Here is a 13,560-nt window from a genome sequence, read left to right on the forward strand (position 1 = left end):
GAAAGAAGCCACACAGACTGTAGGATTCCATCTACACGAAACGATCATGGTGGACAAACCCACTGAGACAGAAACCAGATGAGCAGCTGCCCAGGCTGGGGGAGCGGGACCGGGGTGCGGCTGTGTACAGGGCTTTTTTCTGAGGTGATGGAAAGTTTCTAAAACTGACTGTGCTGATGGCCGCACAACTCTGTGAATATACTAGAAATCATCGAAACGTATGCTTAAAACGGGTGACTTGGATGGTTTGTGAACTGTGTCTCGATAAACTATTAACAGTGAAGCCCGGGGTTGGTGGAACCCCGGCCATCAGAGCAGAGTGGGCCCAGGTGTGAGGCAGCCCCACCCTTTCCTTGCCCTGGGGAGGGGTCTGGGGGGTCTCCGCCCTGCAACAGGCATCACAGCCGCCTGGCCCGCCCCTGTGGGGACACCTCCACTTCCTGTGAAGGCCAGTGACAACCCTCCCCAGTCGCCCTGCCTCCCAGGCTCCATGGGGCCCCCGGAAAGCCTGCTCTGCACCCCAGCAGGGAGCCCACAGCTGGGAGTGTTTCCAGGCTGGGCCCCAAACCTCCACAGAACACCCCCAAATCTGCCCAGAGGCTCCGGTGGCCCTTGGGGTGGAGAAGGCTCAAGTCAGGACTCCCCACAGGACACGGAGGTGGAGGCTCCCCTTTCAGACATGACATTTGCTCGTGGGGGCAGGGTCAGTGCTGGGCCCCCAACCTGGGGTCTGTGGACTCCTGGGGGGGGGGGGTCCATAGATGGAATCAGGGTTGCAGGGAAAGAAATGACACCCAGATTTTCACTAGCCTCTACCTGAGATTGAGACAGGCAGCAAAGCACAGTGGTGCTCGCCAGACCTGGGACGTCGTCACAGGCAGGAACGGCACGTCCGGGAGCGTGGCTGCGGGGACAGCTGACACCGCAGGCCTGCTGGGCTGGAGAGCGGAGGAAGAGCCTCACGCCCACCCTGCCGGACGCCAGAGCGGCCGGCCACGGGCTGGACCAGGCCCAGGACACGCAGCCCCGCAGCCCCGCACCTGCCCCTGCCGCCCCCCACCCCGGATGCCGGCTCTGAGCTGTGCTGGACCCGGGCGCCCAGGACGCTGCTGCCCAGGGCCAGGAGGGACGCTGGTTGTCCCCTTGCAGGCGCTCCTGGGCCTTGGCCTCCACAACCCCCACGGGAGATCTGGGTGTTTCCACAGGAATTCCCCTCTCTGGCCACCATGGGTGAAGGGGAGGGCCTGGAGGTGGGGGTCTGCTGGCCTTCTGGAGGGGCCGAGGTACCGAGCTCATTGGCATCAGCTCAGATTTAGCCCTGACAACACCCCACCCCGCAGCTTGGTGGGCTGGGGGTCCCAGGCCTGGGCTCCTCCTGCAGGATTTCACAGGGGGCATCTCAAGCAGATGGAGGGTAGGGGTTCAGGCTGCTCTGGGCGAGAGGACAGCCCGCCTCAGAGGGTGGCTGCTGGACTCAACGGGAAGGTGCATGGAAGGGGCTGGGCGCTGGGCGGCTGCTTAAAGGGGCGGAGGGAGAAATAATGCAGGCGCCCCTGACAGCAGGAAAGGGTTCGTTCACCCCCCACTCCACTCCCAATTCTTTCTCTTTCTCAGGGACCTGCTTCTGCCTCTGTCTGTCTGTCTCTCTCCCCTGCCCACCTCTGTCCATCTCTGTCTCCCCGCGAACGCTCCTGCTCTTCCCCCTCCTGCTCAGGCCTCAGGCTAGCAGGACACTCTGTGGACGCCCCGTGGTCACTGTCCGCACAGCAGCCTCCAGCCCCGAGGAGACCCTGGCTCCTGCTCTAGCCCTGTCGCACTCTCTCGGGGACCCATAGTTAATCTCCTCCAGGTGGGACCCTGCGCTGTGGGCATGGCCCGTCAGCCCCGTGCAGGGAGCATGAGTCCCCACTCTGTGTGGCAAGAGATGCCGGGTCCCAGGGAGACTCCGGCCTGGCGGTCCCCTGTGGTTACCTCCTAGCTCTTGCTTCTCCTGACAGTCAGGTTGGTTCTGTGCTGACCCAAGGGTCAGGCCATGTGCTCCGGCACAGCCTCAGTCAGGCTGGTTCCCAGGCTTCCCCAGCGGCCCTGCTCCCTCTGCCTCTGGATGCTTAAAAATGCGGGTGCACCTCCCACACCTGCTCAGCCTCACCCCTGCCATCCTCAGGCCTCCGTGGGAAAGTCACTCCCCCGAAGACCTCCCCAATGCCCCAGAGGACCCCGTTAACCTGGCCCCAGCTCCCTCACCCCACTGACACGGGTGCTTGCACACCCCGCCCTGGGGCTGCTGGTGCCCTGCTATCCTGGGGCCAGCTCACCGTCCAGCACAGTCAGCGCTCAGGAACACCTGTGTGGGTCCCAGCTTCACTGCAGATGCCCTTCTCTCTCTGCTGCTAAAACAGACCCTAAATGCAGCCCAGCAAAGCCACCTCACTAAGAAGTGGACAGGACCACGTGACCACTTGGCCAGTGGGCTAAGGTCCCAATGTTTCCTGAGCCCCTACGGTGTGTCTGACACCATGCTGCGTGCTCTAGGGGCGAGAAAAAGGCACCTACAGTTTATTTCAAGGAATCCACCACCCAGCGAGGCATGCTGGGGTGGCCAGGAAGTCAGGCGCTGCAGTGTGTCACTGTGGTATCTACACTATATAAGAAAGCTTCAGAACTCAACCACAGAAAAAACCCCCAATCTTAAGGTAGGCAAGCACCTGAATAGACATTTCTCCAAAGTCATACAAATGGCCAATAAGCACATGAAAAGATGCTCAACGTCATTAATTATGAAGGAAGAGCAAATCAAAACCACAGGGAGGTCCCACTTCAGACCCACCAGGACGGCCATCATCAAAAAGACAGGTGATAACAGATGTTGGAGAGGATGTGGAGAAACTGGAACCCTCCGACACTGTTGATGGGAATGTAAAAGGGTGCAGCTGCTCTGGAGAAGAGTCAGGCAGCCCCTCAGAAGGTGAAACAGAGAGTCCCCATGCGACCTGGCAACTCCATTCGTGGGTATTTGCCAAAGAGAGGGGAAAACATAAATCCACACAAAAATCTGCTCACACATGTTCACAGCAGCACTATTCACAACAGCCAAAAGGAGGAATCAACCCAAATGTCCATCGACCGATGGGCGGATAAACAAACTGTGGTCTATCCATATAGCGGAATATCATTCAATCTTTAAAACAAATGAAGTTCTGATACCCGTGGCACGGATGAACCTTGAAGACAGTACGCTCAGTGAAAGAAGCCAGACACAAAGGACCACACACTGCATGACACCACTTACGTGAAACTTCCAGAAGAGGCAAATCCACAGAGACAGAGAGCAAATTAGTGGTTGTCAAGGGCTGGGGAAGGGGCGATGGGGAGTGACTGCTTAATGCATAACGGGGTTTCTTTTTGGGGTGATGAAAAAAAAGGTCTAAAATTAGGTCGTGGTGACAGCTGCACAACCTTGTGAACATAATAAAAATCACTGAATTGTACATTTTAAAAGGGTGGATTTTAGGGGATGTAACTGTGTCCCGATGAAGACAACAGCATTTGTCTCCTCTTAGGGTGCAGACTTCAGAGGGAACCATGTCTGCGAGATGATAAGGACAAGTGGGGAAAAGCAGTGACACGCAGAACGGGGGCTCTAATCTACCCCTGGGGTTTGCTAGTGGATTTTTAACAACACCAGTAACAGCTTATTTATGGGGCATCTGTGTGCACTGGGCCTGTGCTCAGGAATCATCACCTGGTCTCACATACGAACTTCAGGACGCCCCATGCGGGCTCATAACGGAGGCGCTGGGGTCTGAACTCAGCCCTGTGCTGTGTGGTTCTGTGGCTTCGGGGATCCCCACCTTCCCCATGACTTGGGCAAGTCCCTCTATCCCCTGGCCTTGGTTTCCTCGTCTGTAAAATGGGCACAGTAACTCTCTGGGCCTGGCCTCCTGGGGTGTGGGACAGCCAGATGACCTAATGGATAAAAATGGTAGCCACAGGGCTGGGACAAGCAGGAGTTGAGTCCCCTTCTCTGCCCCTGCTGTCCTCCGCCACCCCCTCCGGCACGTCCGCCCCCGCAGCCCATCTGCACCCTCCTCCCTGCCTGCTCCCCCCTTCCTCCTCTGCCCGATTCTGAGTCCTGGGCTCCTCCAGGGACCACCTCTCTCCTGACTTCCAGCTCCACCTCCAGCGGATGATGCTCAGCTTAGATCCAGATTCAGAACTCCCACTGCATCCTTGCATGGCCGTTCGCAGCTTCTCACAACGAACACGCTCCAGATGCAACTCTTGGCCCCACCCACTCCTCCCCCAGCATCCCCTCTGTCCCCAGTTCCAGGGCGCTAACTGTCCTGGGCTCTGCCTGCCTGCTCTGCCCACCTCCAAAGTCTTGGGGTTCTGGTTCTCTCCCCACTCAGGTCCAGGCCATCATCCCCTCTCCCTGGCACACCGGCACCCCCTCCCAGAGGCCTGCAGCTTCCTCTCTGGCCCCCCTTTCCTTCCCCACGCAGCGGCCAGGGTAGTTATCCAAACACAGCCCTACGACTGCCACACGGCCCAGCCAGTGCACTCCTGGGCACTTATGCCGGAGAAACAAAGACCTGTATTCTCACAGAGCCTCCATGTGGAAGTCTGCAGAAGCCAGCGTAACCGCCCCGAACAGGAGCCACCCCAGAGGCCCCTCAACAGCGGCAGAGCACGTTAGCAACACCCCGTCCGCTCCGGAGCACAGTCAGCAGTGAAAGGAACCAGCTGTTGACACAACAGCAAACGGCCTGGATGGTCTCCAGGGAATCACAGCGGCGACAAAGGCCGACCCCAAAAGGCTGCGTGCGTAGAACGCTCTTGAAATGAGAAGTGACAGGAATGGAGAGCAGACCACTGGCTGCCAGGGGCTGAGGAGACACCGGTGAGAGGGCAGTGCCTCCTTCCAAGTCTGCAGCTTCGGTGCTGGGGCGATGGCCACGGTGCCCACTGTCACTCAGACTTGGTTCAGGGGGCCTTCCTGGGACCCCGCTACTGCTCACTCAAGAACACACACACCTCTGCCTTCCCTTCTCAGAACTCTCCTGCGGCCTCCCCCTGGGATCCCCAAAGCCTGGTCTGAGAAACCCCTAATTATTTCACATATTTTAGTTTTGCATCCAGACTACGGCTTCTTCTTGGTAAAAGTCATGTTATCCTGTTTCTTGTATTTATTTGCTTATTTCTTTCCCCAACAGCCTACATTAGTGCAAACTATGCACTGTATTCATAGTGCTATAGATTGCACGTTTGTGTCCTCCCAAATCCATACGTTGAAACCCTAACCCCCAGTGTAATGGTGTTAGGAGGTGCAGGCTTTGGGAGGTGATATGGTCACAGGGTGGAGCCCTCTCGACTGGATTAGCGCCTGATAGAAGAGGCCCCCAGAGCTCCTCTGTCCCTCCCCCCAGTGTGAGAACAGAGGAGCTGGCTGTCTGCACCCCAGAAGAAGGTCCTTACCAAACACCAACCCTGCCAGAGCCTCCGTCTGGGACTTAGCCTCCAGAAGAGGGAGAAAGGAGTGTTGCTGGTAAGCTCCCCACACCGGCCCCACCCAGTCTACGGTGCGGCAGCCCAAATGCACTAAGACAGAGTCAGGCTCAGCACGTATTTCCAGGTTGGTTCACTGAAAGTGGACCTGAGCTTTTCAGTTTTATGCCAGGAACACAGGAGGAGCTCAGTAAATGCTTCTCAATGACTGAATGAATCACGCAGAGGAAGAGGGACCACTAGAAAGTGGGCAGACGAGAGGGTGCTTCTCCTGCTTGCTTTCCTAGCACGTCACAACGCGCGCTGCTCATTGGACAGTGCTCCAGAAATGTCTCCCGGTCAGGACTGCTTCTCGGCATTAGAACGTTATCACTCCATTATTCACTGTATTCAGCTCCATCCATCTTACTCACGTAAAAAGCTGGCAGAGCCTCTTATGAGCAACGACAGAGCTGATGACCAAACAAAACTGGGCCAGGGAATTATAACAGTGATGCTTTAAAGAGTTTCAAAATTTCCCTTTAACTGCCCAGTTCTAAGTTCTTGCGATGAGATGGACGTATGAAATGATGATGGTGAATGAAATTGCCAAACGCTACTGCATTTGCACAGTTGATTCATTCCACAAGTACCTGCGGAGTGACCACCGTATGCTGGCACTACTTTAGTGACTGGACATGCAGTGGCGACTGACACGCATCCCTTTCTGCACAGCTCTTACAAGCCACACCAGTGCTGTCCAAGAGGACTCCCGTGATGGTGGGAACGTCCCATCTCTGCACCACCTAATGTGGGGGCCATGAGTCACAAGTGGCACTTCAGCACTTGGAACATGCCTAGTGGGACAGAGGCAGTGTGCTTCTAAATTTCATTCCGTTGTCATTAATTCAAGCAGCCACACGCGGATTGGGCAGGGCTGGTCTAGATGACTAATCTATTGATCCAGCTTAAAGAGACCGGTGGCAAACAGCCTTCCCTCGGCTGCTACAGACAGAGCTGTTCCTTTGTCGCCGCTGGTGTGCACTTTCACCCCCCGCACGCCCCGCGGGAACTGAGCACACACAACCCACGGCAGAAGTAAACCTCAGGTTTTATTTCTAAGAGTCCGACTGAAGGACTCCACCCACAACCCATCTCCTCTCGCTGGGGAATGTTTTCTTGGTTCACCAGGAAACACCTAGAAGGCACTCAATTTTTCAAAAAAAGACTGACAGGATTGGGGTGAGAAACCAGGCTAACACCCCCAGTGGCGTTTCTTGGCGTCTGGAACCCACACACTGACAGAGTGGGAGCAGGCGAACTTCTGCTGGCCGAGTGTGGAAGGGTCAGGCCGGGCGGCAGACGCGGTCTGGCGGGAGGAGGTGCCGGGAGGGAACTGGAGGGGGGCGGGCGCCGGGCAGCCGGGGCAGCGCCTGTGGGCGCTCTCCAAGGTGCTGAAGAGGCCGTTCCCATCTCCTACACGACGCGTGGACCCAAGAGAGCTGGCCCCTTGCTCTAGTCCACAGAGCCTGCTTGGCAAAGCCAGGACCCCACGCAGCACCACCTTCACCAACCATGTGGCCTTTCAGAAGCCAGGAAACTACAAAGTGGGAGCGGAATCCAAGAGGGGATGGACCACCGTGGAAAATTCAAACGTCATCCTTCCTTCCAGCGCTCACAAATCTAATATCCTGCTGACATTTAAGGACATAAGAAGTGTTTTATACAGAATTATCAGCTCATGGCTGAGAGCTGGCTGTCTTTAGAGTTGTGGAGGCCTGGCGGGAGGTGAGGAAGGAAAAGTGACTTGAAGAAAAATGGAGTGTCTATTCCTGGCCCTCCCCCTACTGCCACCATCACCACTTTCCCCCAGGGTCTTCCTCTCTGCGGTGTCCTCAGGCCGGCAGCCCCCGCTCCTTGGGCTCCCTGCATTAACTGTTCGCCTCAGCCAGGGCTACTCAGTAGCTACCTGGTGGATGGCTATTTTCGGAGGGTGCTGAGCCTCACTTCCTCACCAGCCGAGTTAGGCTTCCTAATATAAAGTACGTCAGATCACTCCAGGGCCGTGCTGGGTGAGGGGAGTTTTCAGTAACACTTCTTTCTCTGCTATTATTGGCAACAAAGAACTAGTTATTTGCTTTCCCCTCTCCTTTCACCTCATGGAGCCTTTTCCCTCCCCAAAGGAGCTGGAAGAATCTCTGGGGAGGTGCTTTTATCTCCAATTGCCTTTTGTTTCTGAAACGAGCTCCTATTGGGTAATATCCTCGGCGATGGGCCTGTTTCCTCCTAAACTGAGCATTTGGATAAAAAAAAGAAAAGAGTTTACTTTTCACAAGTTCATGGCCAAACACAAAAAGTGTGCCCAATGGTCATGAATTTTGTTTGGATTAAAGGAGGCACCAACTGCATCTGAAGTGGAAACGAAGCCGCAGCCGCACCTGTGTCTGAGCCCTGCTCCCCAGCTGGCACCCGCCCTTTCCAGGGGCAGCTGCTATGGGGCAGGAGTCCTAGGGTCTGGAGTGCCTGGCAAGCAGACGAAGCTGGGAGGGTGCACATGGCTGTGTTTAGGGGGACAAGATGGAAAACGTCTCTGGGTGACAGGTGTACGGTGCGTGTGTGCACACGCAGGCGCCGGGGGATCTGAATTTCGACTGTGGGAGTGTGTGACTGGTGTGGGCCGAGGGATCTGGGCCAGTGAAGGGAATCTGTATCTGAGGAGGAGCGGCCGGGTGTGTGCAATGACTCATAGCTTTCGGGCTGTGGGAGGGTTTTATTTGCCGGGGGGGGGGGGGGGGAGGCGGTGGTAACTTTTGGTCCCAGGGATCCCTTGTGCAGGGCACCAGCAGGAAGTATTTACCTGTGCAGCAAAGCAGGGGTCTGGCAAATGGAGAAGAGGCAGTATGTCTCGGCAGGACTGGAAGGAGGACCAGGGTGCGGTGTCTGCCCATGTGTGTTTGCCTGCAACTAGGCTGCTGCACCCAGAGGAGAGGGATGGGTGTGGAGGAAGAGGAAGGGAAGTTTGCACAAGAGAGTTTAGAGAGAGGGGTTCCACACAGATGCACAGGCTCTGGTATTGCAGTCCTGAGCATGAGTCCTGGTGCCGCCCGGTGCTCATCAGGCAAGTCTTCTGGCTTCTCCGAGCCTCTGCTTCCCAAAGTGGGAAACGGGAGGAAGGAGGGGTACAGAGATTAAGTGCTGTCATTATGCCAGTGCTTGTCCCCTGCCAGGCACGCAGTAAGTGTCTGATGTTGCCATCTATGATCATTTCATTATCACCATTGTCACGTCTGGCTATTGGTTCTAACAACGATCATTATAAGGGACATTCACTGCATGTGAACTATAATAATAAAATAGTGATAAATAATACCACATATTTACTCTATTCCTGGCAAAGCCATGTACACCACCTCAGTCAATCCCCACCTACTTCACAGCTGTTATTACCAGTACAGCTTCAGAAACAGGAGCTCAGAGAAGTTAAGTAACTCGCCCAAGGTCGCAGAGCAGAGCAAAGGCACCACTGGGATTCAAGTCCCATGGCTGTCAACTCCACAGCATGTGCTCCTGCCCCCTGTGCCCCCAGGCCTCACTGTCTCTGTGGGGTCACCCAGCAGACTGTGGAAGCCGCTCAGCTCACTTGAATGAGCGATGTGTGCCCTGTGCCCAGGGGAGGATGAATCTGGAGGAGGAGGAGTTGGCAGAAGTGCCCCCAGTTGAAGTGGACTCCACACCAACTCCAGCTAAAGCAGAATACCTTTGTCGTCTGTGCTCTATTCGTAAAAATCGCAGTTTCCCCAAGTCAGTACTGGGAGCGTGGCTGGAGGTGGGGAGCTTTGCTGACGCCCATCCCTCGTGCAAAGGAAAAGCAGGACTGGAGTCAGGACCGTCAACTCACCACAGCTCTGCCTGCCTGCTCTGAGACATGACCCATCCCCGCCCACCAGCTGGCCGGGAAGAAGGTGCAGAGACCCACTGTTCTGTTCCAGTGGATTACAACAACCCACGTTGGCTGTGCTCGCCTGATGGACTGCTTGAGGGCAAGCACTCTCAGCAGTGCCCTCTTTCCTAGGGAGAGGTGGGGACCAGGCTCCAGAATAGTGGTCCCAGATATCGGGGCCTGATTATCCCAGGCCGGGAAGGTCAGTTCAACTTTCTGTCTTGTCCTATCGCAAACCAAAAGGCGGCAGGCGGCCTGGCCCCCTGCACCTGTGTGCCCACCTTGGGCAGCATACAGGTGGTGTGATGTGAGGAAAGGGACTCCACCCTGGAGAGGTCGGGGATCCAAACCTTTGGCTCTGCCCCAAAGGCTGGGGGCTCTGACGTGCCCATCTGTAACGGACATGATCCCCTCCCCTCCAACTCAAGCAAGACGAGGCAGAAGGAAGTGCTTTCGCTGATTGAATGAAGGATAGAGACTGAAGGGTGTCAACCCAGGGAGACCCAAGGAGAGAAGCATGTCTCCCATCAACACGTCAGACCCTAGACTCATGGCCCACCACAGAATCAGATCCTCTCCTCCCCAGAGTACTCATGCGGAATTACCACCCTTCCCTCTGAAATGGGGGCTCTCTGAGGGCAGAGGTGTCTGTCTGCTGTTTTCCCAGAGTCTGGAGCACCTGCTCCAAAGGCACTCAGTAGATATTTGTTGAACAAAGCACAGAATTCTGTGGGCCACTGAAGATTTGGGGAAAGGTGGGCCGACTAGTATCTCAGATACTCTGCAGAGTTCCACAGAGATGGAGCCCTGGCTCCTCTTCTCCCAGGCTCACGAGCGAGGTCAGTGGCACAGGACCGAGAAGCCACGCTCCATGCTCGGGCATAGCTGGGAGCACCTCTGGATAGACAGATCTGCAGGGCAGCCTGACCAAAGCTCCCGGGGACAGGTGCCCCTGGGCTCCCAAAGAGCCCAGCTGGGAGTGCCAGGCTGCTCGGCCGCCCACCTCAGCCACCCACATCTGCTGCCTGGGCCTTGCCGTGCCTGCACACGCACGCGCGCGCACACACACGCCCACGGCCTAGAATCCAGGGAGGGCCGTCTGCTCGGCCTGGCCCCAGTGCCCCAGGGTCAGGGAAGCTCTCCAACCCACTCCAGGAAAACAACAACAGCACAGAAGAGGCCGCCTGGGACGGGGCGCCATGGCTTTGACAGGCAGGAGCGTTATATAATTAACTGCCCCCCACGCCTCCTCCCCTTGGAGGAATAACGAACCCTGCCTCTCAGTTGCATAAGCCAAAATAACAATTACTCTCCAGCCCTCCTTCACTCCTGGATGTGGCCGGGAGCAGGTGCTTAGCACTTGCTCCATGGGACTCAGAGGCAGCGAGCAGACAGGAGACCACACGTCTGTCCGCTCGTGCTTTCTACACCCAGCAGAAGCACACAAGTCCCTGCTGTGCCCTGCTCCTTTCCCAGGCATCCATGTCTGAAAAATCACCCAGCCGCCAAGAGGGAGGCACGGAGCCACTTCTGAGGATGAGCTTCCAGACAGGGGAGGGGGTGTCTGGAGAGCAGACTTGTCTGGGGTCTGGCTTCCAGGAACAGTCAGTGCTCCACACCTCTCGGATGCATGGTGGAGTGGACACTGGAGTGTCTGGGACTGGGGGCAGCTGCAAAGCCAGCCAAGGCTCCCTGCACAGAAATCATCTTACAGCCTGGCCAGCGGGCAGACAACACGCTGGCTTCCGGCACTGGCTCAGCCGGGAATGTGGTAGCATCTTAGAATGAAGGCACAGAGCATCCCTAAACTAATGGTGAAAATGATTCAGCCACTGAAAGGCGAGATTTCTGGGCCTAAACAGCTGGGCCTCCCTCCCTCCCTCCAGCAGCTTGCTCCGACAGTGCTAGCCTGACAGTGCTAGCCTGCGTCCAACCACCTAGAAGTTTATTGCCTTGTTGTGTTGGTTTGGGTTCTCGTCCCCCACCTCTAGCTCTCCCAGCCGCTCTCTCCATTGGCTTGGGTTGATCAGGACTAAGGGAGGCCCATCAGCACCGCAGGAAAACAAGCAGCAGTCCTGGGGCCTGACTCCCAGAGGCCGACACCCAGGGAGCTTTGCCAGCAAGGGGAGGGGGCCCTCTTCCAGTCCCTCTGCGCCCTTGCTGGGCCCTGGAGGAGGCCGTGGGCCCTGTCTGGCCTTTCCCGCAGGTCTCTGGCCTGCTCTTGGGTGATGCACTGACACTCTGCTCAGCTCCAAGGCTCCTGGGCCTGGCACTGCTCCTGGAAAGCCCCCAACACCCTTCAGCTGGCACAGGGGCGCTGTCCCCCACCAGGCAGCAGGGCAACCTGTAGCCAAGGCTGCTGTGGCCTCCGGGGAGCCCCAGGAAACGCCCCAGGTGCCCACGGCCCTCTGGAGGGAGCAGCTCCACTTCCCCAGAGATAAACAGAAGGGGCAAGAGGGTCCCCCTCCGCCAGCCCCCGCGCGCGCACCTACCTCCATCCGAGTAGGTCTCTGTGCCGTAGCCGTCCTGCAGCCCGTTGCTCCAGGTCCCTTCGTACTTGGCCCCGTTGCCCGTGCACTCCCGCACCCCGTAGCGCCCCTTAAATCCGTGCGTCCACTCGCCCTTGTACACCCACTTCCCCTTGCTCTCCAGGCCGATGCCGTGGCGCTTGCCCTGCGCCCAAGTGCCCTGGTACGTGTTGCCACTGGGCCAGGTGTAGACGCCCAGTACCTCAAAGCCGTGGCTCCACGAGCCGGTGTATTCGCCTTGGCCCTTGGGGCCGGTGCAGACGCCATGGCCGTGCGCCTTGCCGTCCTCCCAGCCTCCACAGTAGGACCCTCCATCGTCAAAATTAAACCTACCCCCACTGGACATGCATGTAACTCGGTTTGCAAATCCCGCAAACGGTGAAAAAAAAAAAAAAAAAGGCGATCAACAAACCGGAGTCTTGGTTGGCTGGCTGGCTGGTTTTGTTTTGCTTTTTTTTTTTTAAGGAAGAATGGAGAAATCAAAAATCACAGCGAGCAGATCCCGGGCGGCGGGCGGCCGCGGCGCCGGCTTCGGTGGAATTTAAGTCAATTGGGGGCGATTATTCATTTTCGAGCTGCGCCGCGGAGCCTGACCAGCGTCTCGCGCTCCCGCTGGAGACAGGACCGGAGGGGAGGAGGGCGGGGGAGGGGAGGGGAGGGGGAGGGAGGGGGGAGGGGAGGGGAGGGGGAGGGAGGGGGCAGGAGCAGGAGCGTCTGGTGCAAACGGCTCCACCTCAGCGGCAAGTGCCCCTCGGAGGCGAGCCTGCCGGGCTGGCCGCGCAGGCCAGGCGGGGACGGCGGCGCTCAGGCCTGGGGCGCAGTCCCCCACCTGCGGCTGCCGCGCTGCGGGCGCCCGAGGGCGGCGGCGGGGCCCGCGGGCGGCGGCGGCACGGGCGGTGGCGCGGGCGGCTGCACCATATTGGGGGCCGCGGGCCGGGCCGGGCGGCGGCGGCAGCAGCAATGCGGCGGGTCGGGCGGCGGCGGCGGCGGCGGCGGCGTGCGCTCCGGGCCCGGCTCGCGCTCTCGGGCCGGCGCGGCGCGCGCCCGCACCCCGCGCCCCGCCCGCGCGCGCGCCCCCGCCCTGGCCCCCAGCCCCCGGCGCGCCCGCGGCCAGGAGAGGGGAGCTGCCCCGCCTGGCGGGGGGCGCGTGGCGCGGGCGGGGGCTCCAGGCGCCCCGCCCGCCCCGCGTCCCCTCTTGCTGCGGCCGGCCAGGAAATAGGGGTCCAGCCGGGGCGCCCCAGCGCCCCCTTTCCCGGGACTTGAATTTAAAGGGACAGGAACTGCGTAACGGGAAGGCGCCAAGCACTCAGGGCCCTCTCCGCCCCCTCCCGGGAGCTGCGAAGTGAAGCCCCGCACAGCAGGCCCAAGGCGGGCTGGGGACGCCCCGCACGCTTCGGCTCCCTCACCCGGCGCCTCGCCCCTCGCGCCTGGCTCCTGTCTGCGACGCCTGGCCCTGACTCGACTGAAGAAGCTCTTGGAGGACCACAGGTGGTTTTCTCTATGACAAACGATCTGTTTTTCCTTACAGGCAGTTTGGGTCCACGCGTGGGGGGAGGGGGGTGCTCGCCTCAGAAAGCAGGTATTTGGCTATTGGCCTCTCCCCATAAA

The 13,560-nt window shown here is 58.4% G+C and overlaps 1 protein-coding gene across 1 annotated transcript in view; it reads right to left on the bottom strand.

Moving 5' to 3' along the window:
- The window catches only part of JPH3 (junctophilin 3), a 71,998-nt gene extending 59,152 nt beyond the window's left edge, over nucleotides 1-12,846 (bottom strand). Inside the window, exon 1 of the mRNA XM_074349277.1 lies at nucleotides 11,917-12,846. Within this exon, the coding sequence (XP_074205378.1) occupies nucleotides 11,917-12,298 (382 nt within the window). The 5' untranslated portion in view covers nucleotides 12,299-12,846. The remainder of the gene's footprint in view (nucleotides 1-11,916) is intronic.
- Nucleotides 12,847-13,560: the final 714 nt, after the last annotated feature.

The sequence above is a fragment of the Camelus bactrianus genome, chromosome 21 (genome assembly GCF_048773025.1).
Source record: "Camelus bactrianus isolate YW-2024 breed Bactrian camel chromosome 21, ASM4877302v1, whole genome shotgun sequence".
Taxonomy (NCBI): Eukaryota; Metazoa; Chordata; class Mammalia; order Artiodactyla; family Camelidae; genus Camelus; species Camelus bactrianus.